The following is a 25,057-nucleotide window of genomic DNA, read 5'->3' as shown; positions in this document are numbered from 1 at the left end:
CTCAACCTTGGCAACTTGAAGATGTCCGGACTTCAACTCCCAGAATTCCCCAGCCAGCAAATGCTGGCTGGGGAATTCTGGGAGTTGAAGTCCGGACATCTTCAAGTTGCCAAGGTTGAGAAACACTGTTCTAAAGACACTCTAGGAATTGGACAAACTGGCTGCCTCTGGAACAATCTGGAATTCAGGACCGAGGATGGGCCCACCAGATTGGGACGTCCTGGGAGCTCCGCCCACCCATGTAGAAGATCCGTAAAATGTACCGTATTTCACTTCCGGTGTCCGTTGGGACGACAGGAAGCCATTTTGTAAACCCAGCTGTGTTTCAAAACATTGTTCAAACCCCGAACGCTACTTCATGTGGGGTTTCTGGAAGTGTTATGGAGCCCTGAGGTGTTGAGGACCACAAGAGGACGATCTGAATCGGGTCCAGTGTCAACTTAAGCTAATGGGTGTCTTCGTGATGACGCTGTGCGAGATGTAGGGAAGCCATTTTAATCTCGAATCCTTTCCTCTGTGTTCCAATCCGACAGGCAGCTGGATGAATCAAATCTCCCCTCTTCTCAATCAATTTGACACACACACACACAAATACACACCCATACCCTCATTCATCCAGCTCCACCCAACCTTTCTTATAATCCTGAAGAATCTCAAGGTAATATTGCCATTCTGGCTCACTGTCATATTTCACCTCGTAAACTGTCTTCAAAGGGTTCTTGTGGGGTTTGTGGACGCGAAGGACGACGCCCTGATACCAGGCCTCGGTCTTGTCCTTCTCCTCGTACAAGTGCCTGATCCTCTTCCCAACGAGTTCTGGATACTCGGAGGGCAAGGAAGAAACCTTGGCACGACTGTGTCTCCGACGCTTGAAACGCTTGAGGAGGAGCGGTGGTGGAACCTTCTTCCCCTTTCCTGAAGGACCAAGAATCTGAGGTCCTTGAATGTCTTGAAGAGCATTCTGGAATTGGATGTGAACCACAGATTTCCGGAGATGAAGGATCTTGGAAGCCCTCGTTGTCCTCCTAGCGACCTTCGCAGTCAATTTAAACTTGAGAGCCCTTGGCTGTTTACGGGATGGCCTCCTAGCACCAGGGCAAAGAGTGAGTCCCTTGGTCTCCACGGCTGTGTCTTCCTTAGGAAGCACCTTCACCCCCTTTAGCACGCAACTACGTTGTAGGGAAGGTGAAGGACATCTGGCTAGGGTCTCTTGATGATCTGGATGGAGAGTCTCATAAGGCAAGGACGTAGTCCCAAAACAGGCTGCCAATCCACACGTTTGGCCTTTGGTCCTCTTCTCTTGGAAATCCTGGTCAAGAGACTCGGTGGTTTCATCTGTTTCTAACGCCTCAACTTCTCTGTTTGGGATCAACTTCGCAGGTTCCTCTGGGAAAATGAAAAGCACAAGAAGAGTCAACTGAATGAGCATCTTCATTCAGAAAACACTGTCCACAGTTGAGATCCTAAACTCTTCTTCCAACAGTTCAACTACTCTCCTCCACTCTCAACTAACCCAAAACTGTTCTAAAGAGAGAATGGATCCCACCGGACAACTTCTAAGACTCGCTTCATTTCAGGTGATGGAGTAGGAGATTCTTGGGTGATGTGCCCAACCCAAAGGATCTCTTCATCTCAGAGTTCTTCACAAAACCAAGAACTCCAGATGTGTTGGGATTAGTTTCCAGAATTCCAGAAAAAAGGAAGTATAATCTCAACACACATTTTGAAGAAGACACCAAAATTCTCCAAGGTTGTCTTAATCAAGAGGTCCCTTCTCCTCTTCTGATGCTCCAGGAGATATCACGCTGCAGCCCAACTGCCAAGGATGGTTCTGTCTGTCCATCTCTCCTATCGCTCTCTGTCCCTCTTATCATCATAATCATCATCTCTCTCTATTATCTATCTATCTATCTATCTTATCTATCTATCTATCTATCTATCTATCTATCTATCTATCTATCTATCTATCTATCTATCTATCTATCTATCTATCCTAACCTATTTTATCTTATCTATCTTATCCAACCAATTTTATCTTCTTATCTATCTCATCTATCTTTCTTATCTAATCTATTTTATCTTATTTATCTACCTAATCGATCTATTTTATCTAATCCCTTCTTTCTATCTATCTATCTATCTATCTATCTATTATCTATCTATCTATCTATCTATCTATCTATCTATCTATCTATCTATCTATCTATATGTCTCTTATCTACCTAATCCATCTATTTTATCTAATCCATCTATTTTATCTAATCTATCTATTTTATCTAATCTATTTTATCTTATCTATCTACCTAATCGGTCTATTTTATCCAATCTGTTCTTTCTGTCTATCTAATTTATCTATTTTATCTATATCTATCTATCTATCTATCTATCTATCTATCTATCTATCTATCATCTATCTATCTATCTATCTATCTATCTATCTATCATCTATCTATCTAATCTATCTATCTTATCTGGGTCTCTTATCTACCTAATCCATCTATTTTATCTAATCTATCTATTTTATCTTAATCTACCTACCTTATCTATCTATTTTATCTAATCTATGACTATTTTGTGTCTTTCTGTCTTTCTGCTCTCTCTCTCTCTCTCTCTCTCTCTATCTATCTATCTATCTCTCTATCTCTCTATCTATATCTCTATCTATCATCTATCTATCATCTATCTATCATCTATCTATCTATCATCTATCTATCTCTATCCATCCGAAATCAGAACAGCCATTGCTCTTCTGTACATCAGATGTCCACGAACCCAGGGAAACCAAGGACCAAAAAAGATCAAACGAAGCCCCACTATTTGCTGACAAATTCTCTCGGGCTTGCCTCTGGTTTGCAGGAGCACCATGCGCCATTCGCAAGGTCCTTCAGGAGCACCTTCAGTCCTGTCTGGCTATAATTGCTAACTTCCAAAGCCTTGTGTTTTCCACAAAAGGCCCCCGTAATGGCATAGGGGAATGACCTTGGGAGACAGGAGGAAGAGATGCAGCCTAGACAACAATCTGGGTAAACAAAACCTGAGTCTGAAGGAGGTGGAGAAAGTGACTCAAAAGGGGAGGCGCCTTCCTTTGGGGAGAGTAAGAGTGAAAATAAAAAGGAGGGAGGTACAAGACTGAGGCGAGGCAGTCCAGGCAAGACGCATCAACGGGAATGCTAGCTCTATTTTTATTGTAAGGTTACTTTAACAGAATCTTGCAAGTCTCAAAGGACCAAAGGACCTGAAGGCACAAATACGCCTCCAAGTGGCCTCAACGACCCTCAGAAAGGATGCAAATGAACAGCTGTCTGCAAGGAGTATCAATCCTTCCATTCCCCACCATCCAAATCAGAGCTGAAGAAGCTTCTGGGATGAGAAGCGAAAGGTCTTTAAAGAAGACACAAATAATCCTCCAAGTGGCCTCAACGACCCTCAAAAAGGATGCAAATGAACAGCTGTCTGCAAGGAGTATCAATCCTTCCATTCCCCACCATCCAAATCAGAGCTGAAGAAGCTTCTGGGATGAGGAGCGAAACGTCTTCAAAAGGGGGGGGGGGAAGTCCAGTTGCCTCCTGAAAAAAAGCACCTTTGGGGCAACCGTCACCTGGATGTGAGTGCGAATCCCTACAGACTCCCTAAAAGTATCTTTCTTCCCCTGTAATTTTTACAGTCTAAGAAACGAGGTAAGAATCTGGCTTGAAAACCTTTTGAGGTGTTTACCCAGCTCCATTCCTTCCGGGGATCCAGCTGCCTCTTATCCGACCACTGTCTTGTCTGTGGCTCTTCCTCCTCTCTGACAAGGCCATTTCCACATACCATTTACATCAACTGGTCAGTCTATAAGATTCAAGCATTGCAAGATTCCGTTAACGTCGCCTTTAGAAGCAAGGCAGGACGGGTGCTCCCTTGGGTGGTGCTGCCCATCTGGACTACCTCGCAGGGATAACCTCTATCTTATCTTGCAAATCTGAGAGAACGTCTCTCCTCCCCTCCCCCTCCCTCGTTTCTGCAGCTCGAGAAACTAGAGAGGGTCTGCCAGGTAATGAGGATTTAATAGCTGCCAGCTGGTGTAAGGTTGGAAGCTGTAAAACTGTAAGCTGATGCAATGAGGATGATTCAGCAATACATAATAGCAATAGCAGTTAGACTTATATACCGCTTCATAGGGCTTTCAGCCCTCTCTAAGCGGTTTACAGAGTCAGCATATTGCCCCCAACAACAATCCGGGTCCTCATTTTACCCACCTCGGAAGGATGGAAGGCTGAGTCAACCCTGAGCCGGTGAGATTTGAACAGCCGAACTGCAGAACTGCAGTCAGCTGAAGTAGCCTGCAGTGCTGCATTTAACCACTGCGCCACCTCGGCTCTTATAAGAGGGGTCCACATAAGGCATTTACTGTTTTAAGAGGTGTCTATATATAGATTGCCATTAGAGGGTGTTTCTCTCTCTCTCTCTCATCATGTATCTCATTTCTCTCCTTGTGTCCGTAGCTGAGTGGTAAGGGATTTATCTACCATGTGTTTGTATATATTTGTATATAAATCACTGTTCATTATCTAAAGGCTCTGTGTACTGTGTGCTGTATTTCTGCTCCTGGGGTTATCTCATAATAAATAGTCAGGCTGCCAAAACTCTGACAGAGTCTCTTTTGAGATGTGTGCCTGGCTCTATTCCTTCCCTGGGCTAATCTGCCTCTTCTTATCTGTCCACTGCCTTGTGTGCAGCTATTCCTCCTGTCTCCCAAGGCCATTCCCACCTACCATTACAGCACCGGAGCAGCACAACTAGCTGGCAAGATCGCAAGAAGTCCTACTGTCAGGCCCGCAGCCATCTTTTCTTTTGGATCTTTGGCCTGCCACACTTTCTATTATTCTACTATGCATTTTCTATTGTGGGGAAAAAAGGGAAGGGGGATTGTACAGAGTTTAGATGCTAGGTAGCCATAACAACATTCTTTCTAGAAAAACAAGGTCATCCTTTGTCTTTGCACCTCTGCACCTGACCGGAACTGGATAGGTGGAAGCTGCCAGCATGGCAGTGGGAGATTGGACCGTGTGATGGACTTGTTGGTGTGGGGACAAGATCTTGAACTTTCAACTGGGTGGGGAAAACCGGAAAGCTTTCAGATTCGGCTTTCCCCAGATGTGCCAACACGGCTCTCTTCATAAATTGGAGCAATACTTTGCCTTGGGCTCTGATTTACTTTTGGATGCTATTTGGAGCCCTGACATCTACCACCTCAACTTGTGCCCAAAGGCCTCCCTCAACTCCAACTAAACCCAGCAATGAGCAAGACGCACCCACGCAAAGAATGGATACCTACTTGGAAGTGTGCAGGCGTGCCTGTGAACTTGGACCTGGAAAAAATAAAGGTGGTCGAGAATCATCTGAAATGACACTGGCTGGAGGGAGGGGGACACAGTTGGTCAGAGCTAATGGAAGCGGGACTGTGGGCGTGGCTGCACGTGGTTTGCGTGAGATGTGGGCCGTGGCACCTGAATGTTGCATCTTGCCCCAAAGCTATCCACTGCCAGTTTTTCTAATACAGCACCCTCCTGCTAAACCGAGACTAGAACTCCCAGGGTTCCAAGCCAAACAGCTGCTATCAAGATACAATGGGGGGGGGGGAGATGTTGGTTGAATTATGGATCCCGATAAGCTCTGAATTACAGGAAGTCCTCAACTTACGACCACAATTGGAACAGAAACGTCTCTCACCAAGCGATGCGGTTGTTAAGTGAGACGTGCCTACTTTTTGCCATGGTCCTTAAGAGGATCCATCTCGCTGACTTTGCACAACAGAACATCCCCTGGGAAGGATGCAAGGGCCCAGAACAATGCAACCATTAGAAATATATGCTGGTTGCCAATCACCTCAACTTTGATCTCATGACCATGTAGAAAATAATGGCCATAAGCGTGAGGATCACTTGTAAGTCAGCGCCATCGTAACTTTGAAAATCCATTAAAGGAATAGTCATAAGTCAAGGACTCTCTGTACATCAGTCATTTGCCCATAATAAAAAGGTAAAGGTTCCCCTCGCACAAGCATGCTAGTCGTTCCCGACTCTAGGGGGCAGTGTGCTCATCTCCGTTTCAAAGCCGAAAAGCCAGCGCTGTCCGAAGACGTCTCCGTGGTCATGTGGCCGGCATGACTAAACACCGAAGGCGCACGGAACGCTGTTACCTACCCACCAAAGGTGGCTCCTATTTTTCTACTTGCTTTCAAACTGCTAGGCTAGCAGAAGCTGGGACAAGTAATGGGAGCTCACTCCGTTAACAGCGCTAGGGATTCGAACCCCCGAACTGCTGACGTTTCTGATCGACAAGCCCATAATTACAGGCACTCAATTCCTTGCCTTTTAAACATAGCCTACTCTCTTAAGATCCCTTTCCCCTGTCCTCTCCGCATTTAGAAAGCAGAGTACCATCAATCTTGGTAGAGTTTGCTAAATTCTGTCTCGGGCATCGACCCTGGCCACTATATAAATTTTCTACCCACATCTACGGCAGTGGCCAAAATTGGGGAGACCTTTTGGGGAAAGTATACAGTATTTTTGACGTTTGATGGCTAATAACACCCCCTTTTTTTGGAGCAGTACCCTAAAATCATATATCAATGGAAAGATAATTTAATCAAGAATGTAACGCAATGACGCTTGTTCAATGATCTGCATTCTACGAAACGTTATAGCCAAATAACCAAAAAGAAGAAAGCACAACTTGCTTAAGGTTGATAGCAGTCAACTTTCCTTCATCTGATTGTAGCCAATGAGCACCAGGGTTTAGAGAGGTGTCACCTTGTTTTGGCAACGAGCCAATCAGATCACAGTAGGATTCAGTGATCGATGTCCCATATTGAACCTGAGAGGACAGTTGTCAAGATATAATTTTTGTATATCTCATTTTTTCTACGGGTTTTTTTTTTTCACTTTTCGTCTTTGTAACTGCTATTCTAATAGCAAATCCTTCGTAAACGTTACGGCGTTACGTTCGTGATTAAATTATCTTTCCATTGATATATACTTTTCGGGTGCTACCCCCAAAACAAAGTGGTGTCATTAGCCATCAAAACCTCAACAATACACTTTTCCCAATTTTGGTCACTGCTGTATAGGGAAAACCAACGAAAGCTGTGTCCATGCAAGTGGGAAAGTCCAATGGCCAAAAACCAGGGAAATCATACTTTTTTTGCGAGACAGAGAAGAGGAAAAAGGAGAACGAGATGCGTGTATGGTCAGTTCAATGCTTAAGCATCTACAGGAGGCTAACGGTCTGCTCTTACCAAGCTGCTCCTTGACGCACTCGTGCCAATGAAGGGTCAGGAGGTCCAGGTAAATGTCCGGCAGCTGTTTCAACGCCAGCAGCTTCAACATCCGAGAAGTACAAGTCTTCAGGTCCAGGTCGCGCAACGCCTTCTCTTCAGACAAGGTGGTGGGACGCAGTTCCACCTTGTGGTCCTGTAAGACGTGGTCGACCGACGCGCCGGGAAGATTGGGGAAGAGCTCCTCCTTCACCACGTGGATAGGGATGAAGGTGGCGCCGGCACGCATCACGTGAGGGAAAGGACACTTGTTGTAGAGCATAAACATCTCCAGTTGGGATTGCAACTTCTTCACCAACACCTCTACGCCCTTAAAGGCCAACCAGATCTCCTTGCCCTTGGAAAGCTTGGGCCCTTCAGGGACCTTGGAACCATTTTTGGGCTTGGTGGAACTGACGGTCTTCTCCTGCAGCTCTGCTGTGGGCTCGGCCATCTCCAGCCACTCCTTGAGCTGGTCAGGGGAGGAGGTGGACACCACACCGGATATTACCGTGCAGACGCAGGTATGCAGCACGGTGAAATATTGCCTGGGTGAATATTTCTGCTGGCCGAGAAGTTTTTCCGTGGCGGGATCCAGAACGTGGATCTCTCGGAGGGCAGGGGAGCCCAGAAGAGCGCTCGGAGGCACGAGAGCAGGAGCATCAGGCAGCTTAGCATTCAAGCACTTGATCTGCAAAATCAGAGTTTCGGGTGGCGTCACAGCCTGGGGAAGGCTGGGCTCAACCAAGGGGCTGTTGGGCTGACTTACTTGTGCGTCGGTCCCTTTGGGGAGGGAGACGTCCTTGACCCCAGAGGCAGCTTCCGCCGTGTGAGCTTTTAGGATTTTGAATTTCTTGAAGAGAAACGCCGCAGAGCTGTGAAAATGCCGGCTGCCTCTCGACTCACCGTTGACAGGCAGCACCGAGGTCTCTCCGTTGGCCCGCGAGGCGGAGCCCTGGCTGTCGGCTGCTTTCTCCTTGATGTCTTCCCCTTGGACCTTTGGACCTCCAACGTCTGGAGCCTCGGCCTTCTTGGGCAACTGCGGAAGATCAGGTCGCTCTGCCGAGTCGTCCGTTTTAAAGCTGAGGTCCAAGACGTGGTCCTCTTGAGCTGGCCTCTCAACTCTACCGTCGGGATGATCGGGAAGGGAGGGTTGGCAAGACGCAGGGTCGGTGGGATTCAGAAGCTTGACCTTGAAGCTTTCCCGAGGGCCAGCATAATCTCCACCCCCTTGCCCTGTTGGGAGACTGTTTTTATTCAAGTCAGCATCTCCACCTTTCGTGATTGCGTTGCGAGGGGTTCCTTCCTCCCGAAGCGGATTCAGGCTTCCTCCTTCAGTCAACCGTTGAGCACCTGTCCATCTCTTTTCCACCCTCTTGCCTCGGCTTCTGGGAGGCGACTCCTCAGCCTGGCAACGTTTGGCGGCGTCCAGCTCCACCAAATCGGCAGAACCTTCTAAGTAGGCTTGGTACGGAGCTAAGCTGAAGACGTTGTGGATGATGGGCATGGGAGGAGAAGACGTCAAGGGGCCTTCACGCCATTCATGGCGTCCCTTCGGTTGATCCCCCGGGGACCAATGTCCATGAGGCGCAGACTGGATGTTGGGAGCCCTCAGAAGGTTTTTCGGCAGGGCTGGCTTGGAGTAAGGATTGTGGGAGACCATTGGGCTATCGGGAATCATGATGCAGCCCCCCACTTCGTTTTTGTGAGGGGTGATGTTCCTCTTCCTAGATTCGTAAGTTAAGATCTTTTTGTGTGTCTCAAAAGATCCTTCCTCCTCCGGAACCTTTTCTGGCGGGAAAAGATCCTTCTTGCAAGCGTTGTGCTCCATCTTTTCAACCCTGTTGTAACAGTGAGACAGCTGGTCTACTTGATGAAGGGAAGGGAAAGCTTGTAGACCCGAAGAATTTGTGCTGGCTTCTCTTGCAACACAACCACTTTCACACCAGTCTGGAAGGCCACCTCGGCTGCGCCAAGGACTACAAGCTGGAGCAGACTTCTCAGGCAGAGCACAGGCGGAGACAGGAGTCTTTGGGGGGAAGTCCACCTTGGCCCCCGTGTTCTGCGTCTGCTCGTGTTCTCTCGTAGAGGGAAGCTCGTCCGAAGGGGTCAAGGGAGGTGGGCCCACCGCCTGGTAAAGGTAGCTCTCCAGATGCCCGGGATAATAGCTGCGAGACGTTTGCTGGAAATATGACCCAGGAAACACCTGCCCATCTTCACGGCTTGGAGGAGACCCGAAACCTTTGCAGGCCGCCAAAGCAAAGACGGAGTTCGTTTTTTCGGCTTGCACGTAGCTCTGATGGTACAACAACATCTGCTCGTGAGACGTCAGAGGATATGATCCTAGAGGGTAGCATGAGGGCGATCGCTCCTGGTACGCCAGGTCCTGGCGATTCACCAGCAAGCTGGAAAGAGGAGGAGGAGGAGGAAGAGGAGAAGGAAGAGGTGACGGCGGTAGCCGGGACCACATGTGTTTTCTGGAATTGCTACCCGTTGGCGACTCCGCATTGTTTTTCTGACTTACGGAGGGGTAGCTGGCATCCAAGGAAGTGCCATTCTGTGCCCCCTGGCATTTCTCCAAAGTCTTCTGGTACGGCATGAAGCCAGACGAGTGAACAGCGCCCTCTTTGGGACCTTTCCGGAACTGCACTGCACCATTCTCACCCACCGAGGTTGTCTTGGCGCCCGCTGTGCTGAAACCGTGACTCTCGGCACCGGCGGGCAAAACCAAGGATGGGGAAGTCCATTCCAAACGCTTTGAATAGTTCTCCATCTGCATTTGGAAGGTTAGAGCCCTTTTGGAAGAGTAGCCCGATTCCGTCCCGTATGCCTGGCTTCGGTAAACCGGCTTGGGGGCTGCCAAGGTGGAGCGAGCAGCCGGAGCTGGAGGGAGCTGCTGGGTTGGGTATCCCGCCTGGAGCCAACCTTGCTGGATGACCCCTGCGTGACCCACGTAGCTGGCCCACCGTTCACGGGGGAGACATTCATTGACCTTCTCAGAACCCGGAAATCTGTGGTGGGCTTTCAAACTTTCCATCCCGGACTGGCAAGTCGTTTTCTCTGTCCTTGGAGAGTGGCCAGGCGTACTGGCCGGGCAATGGCTGTAGTTCTCGGCAGCCGGCCAGTGAGATAAAGTTTTGGGCGCTTCGTGGCACTGGAGCGGGAAAGTAAAATAGGAGCCTTTATAACTGTAATGGTCTTCCATGGGAAGCTCGGTCAGCCTACTCGACCGGCACATACCAACTGGGAGGATGTGGGTTGGGTCCAGCTCCATTCGAGGGAGCTTGCTGTAACTCATGGTGCTCACAGCTTCCAGGATCCGCTTCTCCGCCATTGGTAGATGCTTTCTGGCCGCTGGGCTAGGAAACGGAGCAGTCGTTCAGGTTGTTCTGAAACGGGAGACAAGGAAAAAAAGAATCAGTCTTCACGCCTTCCCCAGTTTAATTGTTATCCCCCCAAAAAAATCTCGTACTTTGCAGGATTCAATCTGGAGCAGAGGTTTTGTCTTCCGAGCTTCTGGGACTCGTGCGGGAGGCCCATCCTCAGGGGACATAGAATCCAGCACGATTCCAAAAGCTTGGAAGATAAAACCTCTGGGTCCTGCTGACCGACCCAAATTGGATCCTACAACAGATTGGATCGTACTTGACCCAGATTGGCTCCTCCTTGAGGGGCTGCTACAAAGGAGAGGGAGGGGTCAAATGATTCTACTCTATTCTATTCTGAATTGTATTCTATTCTAAATCCTATTCTATTTTATTCTGAATCCTATTCTGAATCTATTCTGAATCCTATTATGAATCTTATTCTGAATCCTGTTCTATTCTGTATTCTATTCGATTCTATTCTACTCCTTCATTCCTCTATTATATTCTATTCTGAATCCTATTCTATTCTATTTCATTCTGAATCCTATTCTGAATCCTATTTTGAATCTTATTCTGAATCCTATTCTATTCTATATTCTATTTGATTCTATTCTACTCCTTCATTCCTCTATTATATTCTGATTCCTATTATATTCTATTCTGAATTCTATTCTGAATCCTATTCTGAATTCTATTCTGAATCTTATTCTGAATCCTATTCTATTCTATATTCTATTCTATTCTATTCTACTCCTTCATTCCTCTATTCTATTCTATTATGAATCCTATTCTATTCTAATTTTAATTCTATTCTAACATTATTCTGGGACACAACCTTCTATCCACCTTCATTCATAACATACTTTGTTTTCCAATTTTTTTTTCCTCTTTGAACTTGCCACAGACCCCCTAAAAGCTACATCCGGCCCATTTTTCAATGTTACAACAGCTACAAAGCCACACATATGCACACAATACACACGCTTTGGGCTCTTGGCCACCACCTCCAAAGCAAGGGAGAATTTATTTTCCAAATCTCTCAGACTGCATATAACTCAGGCAAGGAAACCTAGCAGATCTCGGCCACTTTGGTGGAGGCAGCTGGGAATGGAAACCCAGAGCATTGGAGGAAGACATAGCATTCACTCTTGCAATGATGATTCAACTTCTGGTGATGCCTGGATAAACTCCCCCTCATTTTCTTGGCAAGAATGCCAAAGCATTCATAAGGTTTAGGTTTAGGTTTATTAGATTTATATGCCGCCCTTCTCCCAAGGACTCAGGGCGGCGTACAACATTAAAAGAAACACATAATACAAAAGTTTTAAAAAAATTAAATAGAATATACCAATCAAACCCAATTAGAATTGACAATAACATTTTTTTAAAAAATTCAAATTAAAATTAACAATGATCAATAATTTATTTTGTTTTGATTCAGGCCAGGCCGGCTTGCTGGAAAAGCCAACTTTTTAGGGCGCGTCGGAAAGACCGGAGGTCGGGGATTATACGAAGCTCCGGGGGCAGCTCATTCCAGAGGGAAGGGGCTCCCACAGGGAAGACTCTCCCCCTGGGGGTCGCTAGCCGACACTGTCTGGCCGACGGCACCCTGAGGAGGCCAACTCTGTGGGATCGCACTGGACGAAGGTGGGAGGCTACCGGTGGCAGTAGGTGGTCTCGCAGGTACCCTTCTCCATTAGAATAGAATAGACTTGGAAAGGACCCTGGAGGTCTTCTAGTCCAGCCCCCTGCTTAGGCAGGAAGCCCTCCACCATGGGGAAAGGTTGCAACTGTGAATAATGGCCCTAAGTCCCTTTATTCCGTGCCGCTGTCACTTGGAACAGTCAATAAATAAACTGTTGTAAGTCGAGGAATTGCCAAAATGAACCGTCCTTGCGGCGTTCCCAATTTTTTTTTAAAAAAAAATGCAAAAATCCATAATAAAAGAGTCTAGCCGAAGAATTGGGCCACCCACTCCTAAGCTCAGCACGAGATTTCTTGGAAAGCCTTCAAATTGCTTAGTAATTAAAGTATTTTTGGTTTCTTGGCTTCTCAGAAACTGCCAAGTCAGAAGGAAGAGGGAGAGGAAGAAGGTATGAGTCATATTACCAAGGAGCTTCTCCATTCAGCCAAACAAGGTCAGGGTGGAACGCGGCAAAAAATCTCTTTCTACCGTTTCGGCCAAAGTTCCCGCCCGACTTCCTAGGAAATCCTTCCTGGGTCCCTGCGGCGCTCTGCCAAACAGGAAGGAGGCTGTTCGAACCGAGGCTTCCCAAGAACACGAAGCCAACTCCTTTTCCCAACAAAAACCTCTTTTATTAATTGACTGTGAATTCTGCTCATTCACATCCAGCAAAGTCTTCTTTCGGGGGAGGATTTACGGTCACAGACCTTATCTGGCTTGGAGAGCTGCCAGGCCAATCTCTGCAAAACTTGGCAAAGAGCCTCGGAGAGTCACCAACCAATTCATTTCATTTCATTTATAGGCCGCCCAATCCCGAAGCATTCCGGGCGGCTTACAGAAATGAAAAATATTAAAAAAAGGATTAAAACAATGAGATACAACAAGATTAAGAAGAAAACACAACATGCACCCAATCAAAGGTGGGGCTGGACCTCAATCAAGAGGTCAACAGCCCCAGGTCTGCCAGAAAAGCCAGGTTTTAATAGTTTTGTGGAAGGCCATGAGAGTGGGTAGGGCCCGGATCTCTGGGGGTAGCTCATTCCATAGGGCCGGAGCGGCAACAGAGAAGGCCCTACTCCGAGGTGTCGCCAGCCGGCATTGGCCAGCTGAAGGCACCCGTAGAAGGCCCATCCTGTGCGATCTTATTGGTCTTAGAGATTGTCTCCTGCAAACTCCACTCCCCTTTCGCTCCTCTTTTATTCCCTCTGGGAGAGGCCATTCATCCTCCACCTATGGACTTACTCCCAAGTCGACCTCTGTTCTTTAGCTCTTCCCTCCATCTGGCAACTCTGTGCATGCGGACACTGGGAACAGGCTCCAGCTGTTCTTCTGCCTCACTGATGTCTGACTCCGAAGGCAGCTGATAACTGACCTACGGCTCTGGCCCCATCTCGGCCTCCCACACAGAGCCCTCCTCAGAGCCTTTCCCAGACTCCAGAACTGGCCCATCTTCCTCCCCAACCCTCCTCACTGTCCGAATCTGCTTCCAGCTCCCCTGGCCACTGGTGGGCCACAACAGAGGCTGTGCTATCTATGCCTCCATATATAGATTTTTTTTTCTGCCCAACGAAATAAGAGATCCATCAACACTCAACCCGTGGCCGGGTTTTTAGACGCCTAGTTCCTTCCTTGCACCTGGGATTAATGAACTACAATTCCCAAAATCCCTCACCACTGGCGATGCTGGTTGGGTTGCTGGGAAATGGGAGTTTGGCAACATCTTGAAAGTCAGATGTTTTCTCCCTTCCTTTTATTGTGCCTGAGCAGCGATGGGAGGGTTAAAACGGCCCTTTGGGTCACATGCTAGCTGGGGAATTCTGGGAGTTGAAGTCCACACACCTTAAAAGTTGCAAAACACTGCCATAGACTTATTATCCTCGTGTTTGGCTCTACCTACGGCCTTACAAACTTTACTCTCTGATCTTGAACTGAGAACTCCCACCAACACTGGCAGGGCAAAGCACTCGTATAGAACCAGAGAGCAAAGCCCACACCCTTCTAGCACTGATGATATTCCCTAGTTGGGTCATGAAACGCCTGCCCATCATCCAGGTTTGTCCCAAAGGTGCTTTTTTCAAAAGGCAGCTGGGCTTCCTTCATTTTTTCCTTGACGTGTCACCTCATCCAAAACGCTTCTTCAGTGATGAACTGAAGAAGCTGCTTGGATGAGAAGTGAAATGTCTTCCCCCCCCTTCCCCCCCCCCAAAAAAAGTCCGGTTGCCTTTTTAAAAAAACACTTTTGGGACAAGGAACCCCCCCACCGTTCAATCCTGAGCTACCAATATTCTTTTCATGGGCCACATGCCCCAGACAAATGTAGGGTAGATGTGGATGGTGCCTTGTCTTTCCAGGAAGTTTCCCAGTCCCAAAACAGGGCATCGTTAAATGTGCCAAAGTGAGCCACACAAATGGAGGCAAAAAAAAAAAAAAAACTCACAGTGCTTAAGGTTTTCCAGCTGCGTGGCCTTGACCGGGTTTTAGGAGAGTAGGAATGATGAAACCAGCTTTTATTATCAATGCTGTTTGTGCGCCGCCCTGAGTCCCCCAGGGAATAGGGCGGCATATAAATAAAATGAACCTTGAACCTTGAATGCTGCTTGCGAAGTGATGAGAGAGAGAGAGAGAGAGATAGAGAGAGGGGTGGCGAGGGAGAGAAAGAAAGAGAGCTAGCTTACTAGCTAAACCAGCTTTTATTATCAATGCTATTTGTTAAGTGAGAGGGGGGGGAGAGAGAGAGGGGAGAGGGAGGGAGAGAGAGAGAGAGAGAGCTTACTAGCTAAACCAGCTTTTATTATCAATGCTATTTGCTAAGTGAGAGAGGGGAGAGGGAGAGGGAGAGAGAGAGAGAGAGAGCTTACTAGCTAAACCAGCTTTTATTATCAATGCTATTTGCTAAGTGAGAGCGGGGGGGGGGAGAGAGAGGGGAGAGGGAGAGAGAGAGAGAGAGAGAGAGAGAGAGAGCTTACTAGCTAAACCAGCTTTTATTATCAATGCTGCTTGCTAAGTGAGAGGAGAGAGAGAGAGAGGGAGGGAGGGAGGGAGGGAGGGAGGGAGAGAGCTTACTAGCTTAACCAGCTTTTATTATCAATGCTGCTTGCTAAGTGATGAGAGAGGGGTGGAGGAAGAGAGAGAGAGAGAGAGAAAGGAGAGCTAGCTTACTAGCTATAAACCAGCTTTTATTATCAATGCTGTTTGCTGAGAGAGAGAGAGAGAGAGAGAGAGAGAGAGAGAGAGAGAGAGAGAGAGAGAGAGAGAGAGAGAGAGAGATTACAAAAAAATTGGGAAATTTCTTGGGAAAGAGAACTGGCTATGAACCATGTGAGATGTTCTACCGCATGCAATCAGGAAGGTAAGAATTACAGAATGACACAACTGCTGTTACAGGAATATCAGGACATATGCAACACCTCCACCTTTCTTCACCTGTGACCCCTTCCACCCCGGTCACCCTAATGCCAACAGTGTTTGCCAAGCCAGTTAAGGCATCAGGTTAGAATGCATTGAGTTCTCCATATTCCTCCACATTTCAATCTCTCTTAATCAGGAGCTTACAGGCAGGGAATCGGGTCCTTTCAGACTCCCAAATTATTTTTTAAAAAAAGGCGTAATGAGCTTTAATTCACAAACGCTTCTCCTTTTTTTAATAACTCCTCTCGCTACCAAATTCTGAATTTGGTTCTCAATTTCCCCATGTGACTGTTAGCTGATTTATGAGAATTCCACTGGCGTTTATTTTTTTTTAAAGCACAGCCTCTAATTGCCCTGGGACTTAAGATTCCCTGGAGTGTTAAGACACGCCTAATGTGTTTTTAAATTGTTCTCTTGGGGAGCGTATCTAAAGATTAGAAATTTTGCCCGTCATGATCAATAGAATGGACTGTACTCGCTTATTGCAAACCAACGTCTCTTGATCTAGAGTGAAAACAGTTGTCTCCTTATCGGGAGTTAAACCAGTTCTTTTCTTTAAAAGGCATTTCATCTTTTCCGATACATATGCTTTTGCTAAGCATAAGACACACATCTTGATTTGATTGATTTGATTTTATTATATTTATATGCCGCCCTTTTTCCCCCCGAAGGGGACTCAGGGCGGCTCACAATTCATATCAGGGAAGTGGGGTACAGACAAAAAATAAAAGACGAAGCATAACAATACATAATTTAAAAACACACAACAGTCATACCATTCGAGATATATATAATATAATAAATGAAATGAAATGTAAATGAAATGAGACGGGGGCAACAGCTCTTTAGCCCCAGGCCTGTCGGATCTTCCTTGACAGTATGGTGGGTTTTGATAAGGCGCTATGCTCATTTGTTTAAATCTCACCTCTTCCTTCTATAAAACGGCATGATTCCCGCCTAGATGATCTTTCACTGATCATTCAATTTAAATTTATTGCAAACAGAGAAAGGAAAATATGCCAGGGATACATTCCTGGGAGAGATTAGTCTGGGCAAAGTTAGACTCCCACATATGGAGATGTTGGTGCCTCAATCATGGTTGTGTGTGCGTGTGTGTGTGTGTTTTCTTTTACAACATTGCCTCATTTTCCAGGTCTCTTGCAAGGAATTTATGAGTTTGACATCTTAAGACTTCCAGGAGTTAAAATCTGGTTTTGCTGACCTAGTAACCAGAAGAGGCGGAGTGGGGATGGGGGTGGGGGGAGAAGGGGAATAGAAACTCAAACTGTGTGGGTGACATACAAATCCTTCCCTGTTTAATTTTCATTTGCAGATAGTCCTTGCCCGTAACGACAAAATTGGGAGCAGGATTTCTAAGGCAGTTGCTAAGTGAGTCGCCCTTGATATGATGACTTTTTTTTTTGACAGGGTCGCTAAACCAATCGCAGTTGTTAAGTGAGTCCGGTATCATTAAGCAAATCTGGTCCCCCCCCCACCGCCTTGACTTTGAAGCCAGCTGGAAAGGTTGCAAATTTATTTATTTATTTTATTATTTATTTATTTATTTATTTATTTATTTGTCTTGTATGCCGCCCACTCCCGGAGGACTCCGGGCGGCTCACAAAAGACAAGGGAAAGGGGGGAAACGAGACAAAGACAACATATTAAAAACAAAACCAACATTCACAATTTCCGAAAATCACTTGACCCCGGGACCCTGCAATCAATCGTCATAAATCCATACCTGTAGAAAATTGCCTAAATTGTCTATCAACTTTTGTCCAGGGAGATATTACGGATGGTCGTAAGTGCGAGGATTGGTCCTCAATCGCTTTTTTCAGTGCCGTTCTAATTTTGAACGGCCATGCAATGGAGGGTTATAAATTGAGGACTCTCTGGACTTAAAACCAAAAGGGACTATTCCTTATTTTCTCTCCCTTTCGCCTCCTCCAACAGGAAACGTGGCCTGTGTGTTGCACCAAACCTGCTGATTGTTGCAACTAAAACTCATTTAATATGTAATATATTCACTCCAACTGAATATATAGAAATGTTTATTCTGTGCCTATTGGTGTTTTTCGACAGGTTTTTTCTAGGCAGATCTTAAAAGTTTTGCATCTATGCGTTGTGTGTGTCTTATATTATATAAAAATCACAGACCCTCAAAAGACTAATAAATAAATAAACAGAGAACAAGGGGCAAATGTGTAACTTTTGCCATCTCTTCCCAACTTAAATAGGGGCACTAAAAATGCCAACAAGGTTTTAAAGGGGACAGGACCAATTTTCATACAAAAAGATTTAATTTTTCCCCCCTAGAGTGTAAGTCTTACTGTTAGAAATATAATTCTAAGGGTTGGGTTGGCAATATATAAATCATGTAACAATGTTGTGCCTGTTTCTTTAAATCATACTGTAAAACGTGATTGGTTGCTGTTTTCCTCAATCGGCCATAAGAGGGAGCCAGAGTGACTGTTAGCTCTCTGTTTCGTTAAGATGCTGGGCTGATCTGATCTAAGTGTTTTTGGAAGCTGCCTGTTAGAAAGTGCCGTGAGCTATTGTATGTTTTGCAACTGGTAGCAAACTTTGTGTACCGGACTGATTATATGATTACTGGACTATGTTATTTGGATTATCCCTTAACTGAAAGACGTTGATGACTGACTGTCTTATCCGTGTATGACTTGGACTGTTTGGATGGACTCTGATACCTCTATTTCCACGAAAGTAAAAGCCTATTTAAACTGCAGTGTCTCTGTATGCTGGTTTGTGTGTTCTCCAACACAACTCTCACAACACTTCGCTGAACGTACTTGCTTCTCCCAACGGGGAGCTTACCTAACATTGAAGCCAGGGTGGTCTACTCATAAGAAAATACACACAAGATAGCGCACATATGCCCCAGGTGCCTTCAAAAGAAAAAGCAGGCGCAATCTGAACAACTGGGATTCGAAATGCGACAACAAGCCTTATTCGTCTCTTGACTCTTTATAGCAGGCATGTCCAAACCCAGGCAACTGGTGGACTTCAACTCCCAGAATTCCCTGGGCTGGAGTAATTCTGGGAATTGAAGTTCACCAGGCTTAAAGGTTGCCCAGGGCGGACACCAATGCTTTATAGGATTGGGTTTTACAGAGCAACTGCAGCCAATCAGCGCCTAACGTGTGAGCCCTGTCTTCCAATCGGCACTCACTAACTCACAGCAGCGGCATTTCCTACACCCTCCACACACACACACACACACACATCACCTTTTGTGTACCCAAGCTCTATAGTTACCGCAAACATTGCTTTCACAGCTTAATCACCCCTCCCATCTCTACAGGGGGCATAACGCCTCCTTTTAAGAGCATAGCAGGGCACCGGTCCCCCCAGAGGAGGCCTAAGCATGCTTTCATGCTTGTGCAAATACACACATCCCACTTATAAATCAATAAATCTCTCTTTCACACACACACACACACACCCCCCAGCAATCTCTAAATGGCTCAAGGCCACTTTTGCAGCCCTCCAACCCGTAACAGTTGATCTGGGGGGGGGGACATACATATAGAAATAGAATAGAGCTGGAAGGGACCTTGGAGGTCTTCTAGTCTATCCCTCTGCTTAAGCAGGAGAACGTCTACCATCTCAGACAAGTCCAATCCCTTCTTAAAATCTCAACTCATTTAAACGTTTTTTGTCACACGCAGAAGAAAACACACACACACACACAGCTCGGGAAATCTCAAACAACTCATGTAAATATGTTGTCGCGCACGCAGAAGGAAACCAGGTTAGCTAAGGCCAGCCCAAAAAAACAGCCCAAAGAAATGCAGAGAGACTATCCCTGAGCATGGAGGCTCCAGCAGGAATCCGAAAGCTCAGAAGACTAAAAACCTCTGGTCCCCGGTTGATCGGCCCAGATTGGATCCTTGCGACGTTATTGTGGGACGCAGATATTTGCCCTCCGCATGGTAAAAATAAATGCAGCGGATGGAATCCGTGTGCTTAAAAAAAGGCCGCCCTGTGGTTTTTGGGTCTTTTCCTGGTTGCTTCAGAAACTCCATTGTTGTTGGAAAAAAAAGCAAGCGATAACATGACTTTTTAACAGTCCCAGCACACGTACAGAGCGCGTGGTCATCCGGAGGCTTGGCAAGTCAACTTGGGCACAGCGGAATTTGAGGAAGTAAAAAATCCTTTCCCCCAGTTTCCCCTTCTTTCTTTGACACCCCCCCAAACCCACATCCCTCCGCAGCTCCTTCCAAGGAGACCCTGGTTTAAAACCGGCTAATGGTGCCCAAGGAAGGGCAGAGGAAGTTGGAGAACACTGGGTGCCCTCCCCCCCCCCCCGTGGTTTTTTGGCTTCCTTCCAATCCCACCCTTTATTAGACTAAACAGGATTTTTTTTTCTTCCCCTCTTGTTTTTATTTCTAAAAAAACATCTGTTTATCTGGGAAGAGAGAGGGGGGGCCACCCCCCTCCCTGCAGAAAGCAGAACACCTGGATGCTCTGGGTCACCTTTCCCTCCTCCTCCTCCTCCTCCTCCCCCTACCCCCCCCCCCCCAGAAAAATGATGCAATCAAGGAGTTTATCAAGCGGCATCTCTTTCAACACAGGCCTGTTGCGGATCAAACCTCCTTTGCCCACCGACAGAGAGGCACCGGGGCAGGGGAGGATGGGAACCGAAGTCCAACCGAGCTGGAGGATGCCCAGCTTTTATTGGGGGTGGGGGGAAGGGAGAAAGAAGGGGTGCGCTAAACCGGGATGGGAAGGCTCCTCTCTCTCCCCCCCGCATCCTTTGCAAATCGACTCGGGAGGAGAGTCCCCAATTCCACCCGAGTTTTGGCCGAAGTTTTCAAAGCGCCGCAGCAAAATCAGAACCGCAATTGATCGTTGGTGGTCAGAATCAGAAGGATCCGGAGCATTTCCACCGGTCGGGATGGAGGGGAGGGGAGGGCGATCCCTCGCCCCTTCCCTCCACAACCCCAACCTTTCAAAAGCCTGACTTCCGTGTAAACACGTCTCTCTCTCTCTCTCTCCTTCCTTCTCTCCTCGCCCGTCACGTGCGAAGCGGAGGCAGCCTTCCAGGCGCTCCGGATCGTGCCCAACACCCCACCCGGTGGAAGCAGCCCGGCTGCGCCCGATGGGGGCTGTAGTCCCCCTCCTCCTCCTCCTCTCTCTCTCTCTCCTTCCATTCTCTCTCTTTCCTTCCATTTTTTCTCTTTCTTTCTCTCCTCTCTCCTTCTCTTATCTCTCTTCCATTCTCTCCTTCTCTCTGTCTCTCTCTCTCCTTCCATTCTCTCTCTCTTTCCTTCCATTTTTTCTCTCTCTTTCTCTCCTCTCTCCTTCCGTTATCTCTTCCATTCTCTCCTTCTCTCTGTCTCTCTCTCTCCTTCCATTCTCTCTCTCTTTCCTTCCATTTTTTCTCTTTCTTTCTCTCCTCTCTCCTTCTCTTATCTCTCTTCCATTCTCTCCTTCTCTCTGTCTCTCTCTCTCCTTCCATTCTCTCTCTCTTTCCTTCCATTTTTTCTCTTTCTTTCTCTCCTCTCTCCTTCCGTTATCTCTCTTCCATTCTCTCCTTCTCTCTGTCTCTCTCTCTCTCCTTCCATTCTCTCTCCTCTCCTCTCACCTCCGGCGCCCGCAGCCCTCGCCGCCGCCGCATCTTCTTCCCGGACGGAGCTTCTGCGCCCGGACGGAGAGTTTGCAAAGGCGGCGCGCCGGTTGGAGGGAACTGGGGGGAGAGGGCGCGCTCGCCTCCTTCTTTTCTTCCTTCTTTCCCTCTTACTTTCCTTCCTTCCTGAGTCCGACCTCCGGTCCGGCTCCTCGATCCGGAGTCGCTCCGCTTTCCCCGAAAATCCGACGCTCCGGTTTAGTAGCAGCAGCAGCAGCCGGCTCCGCTCTCCCTGCGCCCGGCAAGTCCCGCCAGCTTGATCCGGAGTGACGGGGGTGGCGCAGCAGCTCCTCTTCTCGCGCCGATCCCTCCCCGCAATCGCGATTCGCGAGTCAAGGGCGGGAGGAGGAGGAGGAGGAGGAGGAGGAGAGGAGGAGGAAGGCGCCCATGGGTGTGGGGGCGGAGAGGGGGGGGGAGAGAAAGGAGGAGCCGGGACCCGGGCGCGCCCAGCCAATGGAAACCCAGCGGCCAAGCCAGAAGTTTGCGCTCTGGTCGGGGTGGGAAGCTGCGCCTGCCTTTCCTTTCCTCCTCCTCGCCCTGGCACGATGTGCCTTCCTGCGGCTCTCCCCTCCCTCCTTGGCACAACAGCCTTGGCAGGTCAGCCTGTCCCCTCCGAGCCCTTCAGCGTCCCCCCCCCTTTCCCAACCCTTTGCAATTCCAGTGAGTTGTGACTTGCAGGGAGCCACGCGCGAAGGGCGCCCCGTTCCTCTGCGCCGCTTGACTTCTAAGGGGCAATAGCAATAGCAATAGCAGTAGACTTATATACCGCTTCATAGGCCTTTCAGGCCTCTCTAAGCGGTTTACAGAGAGTCAGCATATTGCCCCCAACAATCCGGGTCCTCATTTTACCCACCTCGGAAGGATGGAAGGCTGAGTCAACCCTGAGCCGGTGAGATTTGAACCGCTAACCTGCTGATCTAGCAGTAGCCTGCAGTGCTGCATTTAACCACTGCGCCACCTTGGCTCTTCCCCCCCCCCCCCACTCGCCCACCCTCGCCCAGCGTGGCACTTTTCGGTTGCAATTCTGCAAAGCGCGGAGGGGAGGAGGGGAGGGGAGAAATAGCATCCTCTGCAGGCCGCCCAGATGTTTTAAGGGGAAAGGAGACTCCGGAGACGCGTGGGCGGGCATGCACGTGGCCCGAAGAAGCCACCATCGGGACGGGGCTGTGGGAGCCGGTGAGTGGGTGGGGGATATACCGGGGAGACCGCAGAACCCCGACTTAGATAACCTACTGAAAAGCGGCCCGGTTTGCAAAACAGTTGTGAGACAAGGTTGAATTACACACACACACACACACACACACACACACAAAGATGTTGGGACTTTGGAAAAAGTGCACAGAAGAGCAACTAGGGAATCATAGCAAAGCATGGGTTATGGAACAGATCCCCAGAATTCTCACCTAAGGCCTAAAAGGCTTAAAATGTCCTATGTGGATCTGTCATGGGAAGATCCCAGCTCTCTGGTAGTGGTGGTGGTGGTTGTTAGTTGCAAAGTTGTGTTCTACCCGTCGCGACCCCACGGACCACGTTCCTCCAGGCCTTCCTGTCCTCTACCATCTTCTGGAGTCCATTCAAGCTCATGCCAACTGCTTTGGTGACTCCATCCAGCCACCTCATTCTCCGCCGTCCCATTCGTCTTTTGCCCCTCCATCGTTCCCAGCATGAGGCTCTTCTCCAGGGAGTCTTTCTTCCTTCTCATTAGGTGGCCAAAGTCTTTGAGTTTCCTCTTCAGGATCTGGCCTTCTAAAGAGCAGTCAGGGTGGATCTCCTCTAGGACTGACCGGTTGGATGGCCTTGCAGTCCAAGGGACTCAATGCAGGAGTCTTCTCCAGCACCAGAGTTCAAAGGCCTCCATTCTTTGATGCCCAGCCTTCCTTATGGTCCAACTTTCACAGTCATCCATTGCAACTGGGGAAACCAGAGCCTTGACTATACGCACCTTTGTTGGTGCGTATAGATCATTATGGAGAAGGTCAAATCTATGGGGTACCTAGGAGCCAACACCCCCCCTCCGAATGGCGCATAATCAATAATCGATCAGGTAAGTAGATCGGGATGGAAACTTTGTGTCTCTATAATCCATGGACACCATCCAAATGAGCGTTCCATGAACTGTAACTTGTACCACAGGACCCATCAATTCCTCTCTTGGATGAATGGGATGGAAGCCAGCCTAATGTTGCACCAACCATTGGGCACATCTGCCATGGGTGCAGCAGCCAGAAAGGTCCACTGCTGGTCTCCAAACTTCAGGCAGTGACCAGATTCAATCCCTGTTTTTTTGGTTTCAAATCTGAACAAGATCCAGTTCGGTTGGACCAAAAGACAAGGGATCCTTCAGCCAGAGTGGAAGATCCACCATTCAAGGATTTTTTTCATCATCCCTGAAGCCTCTAGGGAAGAAAGACACTTAAAATCACAATGGGTGGATCAGACAGAAAAAGCCATCATAGTTTTTAAAGTTGCCACTTTATTCTCTGCAGAATCCTGGGTTATTATAGCCCCAAAGTATAGCAATAGCACTTATATACCGCTTCACAGTGTTTTTACAGCCCTCTCTCAGTGGTTTACAAGTCAGCCTGTTTGCCCCCAATAATCTGGGTCTGCATTTTACCATCCTTGGAAGGATGGAAGGCTGAGTCGACCTTGAGCCAGTGAGAATCGAACTCATGGCAGTGGGCAGAGTGAGCCTGCAATACTGCATTCTAACCACAAGGAAGGAAGGAAGGAAGGAAGGAAGGAAGGAAGGAAGGAAGGAAAGGAATCAATAGTACTTAGACTTATATACCGCTTCACAGTGCTTTTACAGCCCTCTCTAAGCAGTTTACAAGTCAGCCTGTTTGCCCCCAATAATCTGGGTCCTCATTTTACCATCCTTGGAAGGATGGAAGGCTGAGTCAACCTGGAGCCTGGTGAGATTCGAACTGCCGAACTGCAGCTAGCCGTCAGCTGAAGTAGCCTGCAGTACTGCACTCTAACTACTGCGCCACCTCGGCTCTATCTATTACAGCCATTCATTATCCAATGAACATCCCCTTATTTATTTAAATACGGTTAAACCAAACACAAGGCCCGGGGACTAGATCCGGTCCAGGGGCTGCTTAAATCTGGCCCATGGGGGACACCCTGGAAACAGTGAAGAACCGGCCCGCAGTACCACTGCCAGTGAAAATGGAGCTCGGGAGAGCTGCGTACGGCCCTCCCGAGCCCCGTTTTCGCTGGCAGAGGGCTGCAGGAGGCTGTCGCAGCCTAAAACAGAGCTCGCAAGCTGCCATAGGCAGCACTCCCAAGCTTGGGAGCGTGTTTTCATTGGCAGTGCGCTTGGACCACCACGGGTGCCCCCAACACAAGTGACATTGAGCTGGCCACACCCACCGCGTCCCTCCCAAGGTTAAACACAACCCTGTTGCGGCCCTCAATGAATTCGAGTTTGACATCACCACCACCCTGGGTTAAATGAACCCCAGGAGTTGGATTTGCACAACCCCAGAAATTGTAAACTCGCTCGGTGCAAAAACGCAGCAGCCAATCCTCTTTCGGCCTGGCAACGCACGCAAGTCCCTGTTTTTAAGAGGGACCAATAAGACCGCACAGGATGGGCCTTCTCCGGATGCCTTCAGTGGGACAATGCCGGCTGGCGACGC

General features: G+C 48.0%; 1 protein-coding gene across 6 annotated transcripts; it reads right to left on the bottom strand.

Moving 5' to 3' along the window:
• Nucleotides 1-460: 460 nt before the first annotated feature.
• On the bottom strand, nucleotides 461-21,764 carry C16H15orf39 (chromosome 16 C15orf39 homolog). Of its 6 annotated transcripts, none has more exons than XR_004256599.1 (5): nucleotides 21,369-21,764; nucleotides 7,280-10,686; nucleotides 5,318-5,351; nucleotides 3,715-3,831; nucleotides 1,299-1,386 (listed from the first exon to the last, which is right to left on the bottom strand). XR_004256599.1 is itself a non-coding variant. In XM_032232474.1 (4 exons), exons 2-4 carry the CDS (start codon nucleotides 10,629-10,631, stop codon nucleotides 1,350-1,352), a joined length of 3,423 nt encoding a protein of 1,140 aa, XP_032088365.1. In that variant the 5' UTR covers nucleotides 10,632-10,686; nucleotides 21,369-21,764; the 3' UTR covers nucleotides 1,341-1,349. The 6 variants fall into 6 exon arrangements, 3 of the variants coding, with proteins under 3 accessions (XP_032088363.1, XP_032088364.1, XP_032088365.1); XR_004256598.1 differs by having other exon boundaries at nucleotides 1,348-1,386; nucleotides 3,699-3,831; XM_032232474.1 differs by lacking the exon at nucleotides 3,715-3,831 and having other exon boundaries at nucleotides 1,341-1,386.
• Between the last annotated feature and the right edge of the window lie 3,293 nt (nucleotides 21,765-25,057).

Source organism: Thamnophis elegans, chromosome 16, assembly GCF_009769535.1.
Source record: "Thamnophis elegans isolate rThaEle1 chromosome 16, rThaEle1.pri, whole genome shotgun sequence".
Classification (NCBI taxonomy): domain Eukaryota; kingdom Metazoa; phylum Chordata; class Lepidosauria; order Squamata; family Colubridae; genus Thamnophis; species Thamnophis elegans.
The sequence above is the reverse complement of the archived record's forward strand: the minus strand, read 5'-3'. Positions and strand labels throughout refer to the sequence as shown.

What these genes read in the sequence shown, in the direction of transcription:
- C16H15orf39 (XM_032232472.1), bottom strand. Translation starts at nt 10,631, where the DNA reads ATGGCGGAGAAGCGGATCCTGGAAGCTGTGAGCACCATGAGTTACAGC. An exon ending in GTGCGTCAAGGAGCAGCTTG is followed by an intron (nt 1,387 to 7,279) that starts GTAAGAGCAGAC and finishes TCATTTTCCCAG; the next exon opens with AGGAACCTGCGAAGTTGATC.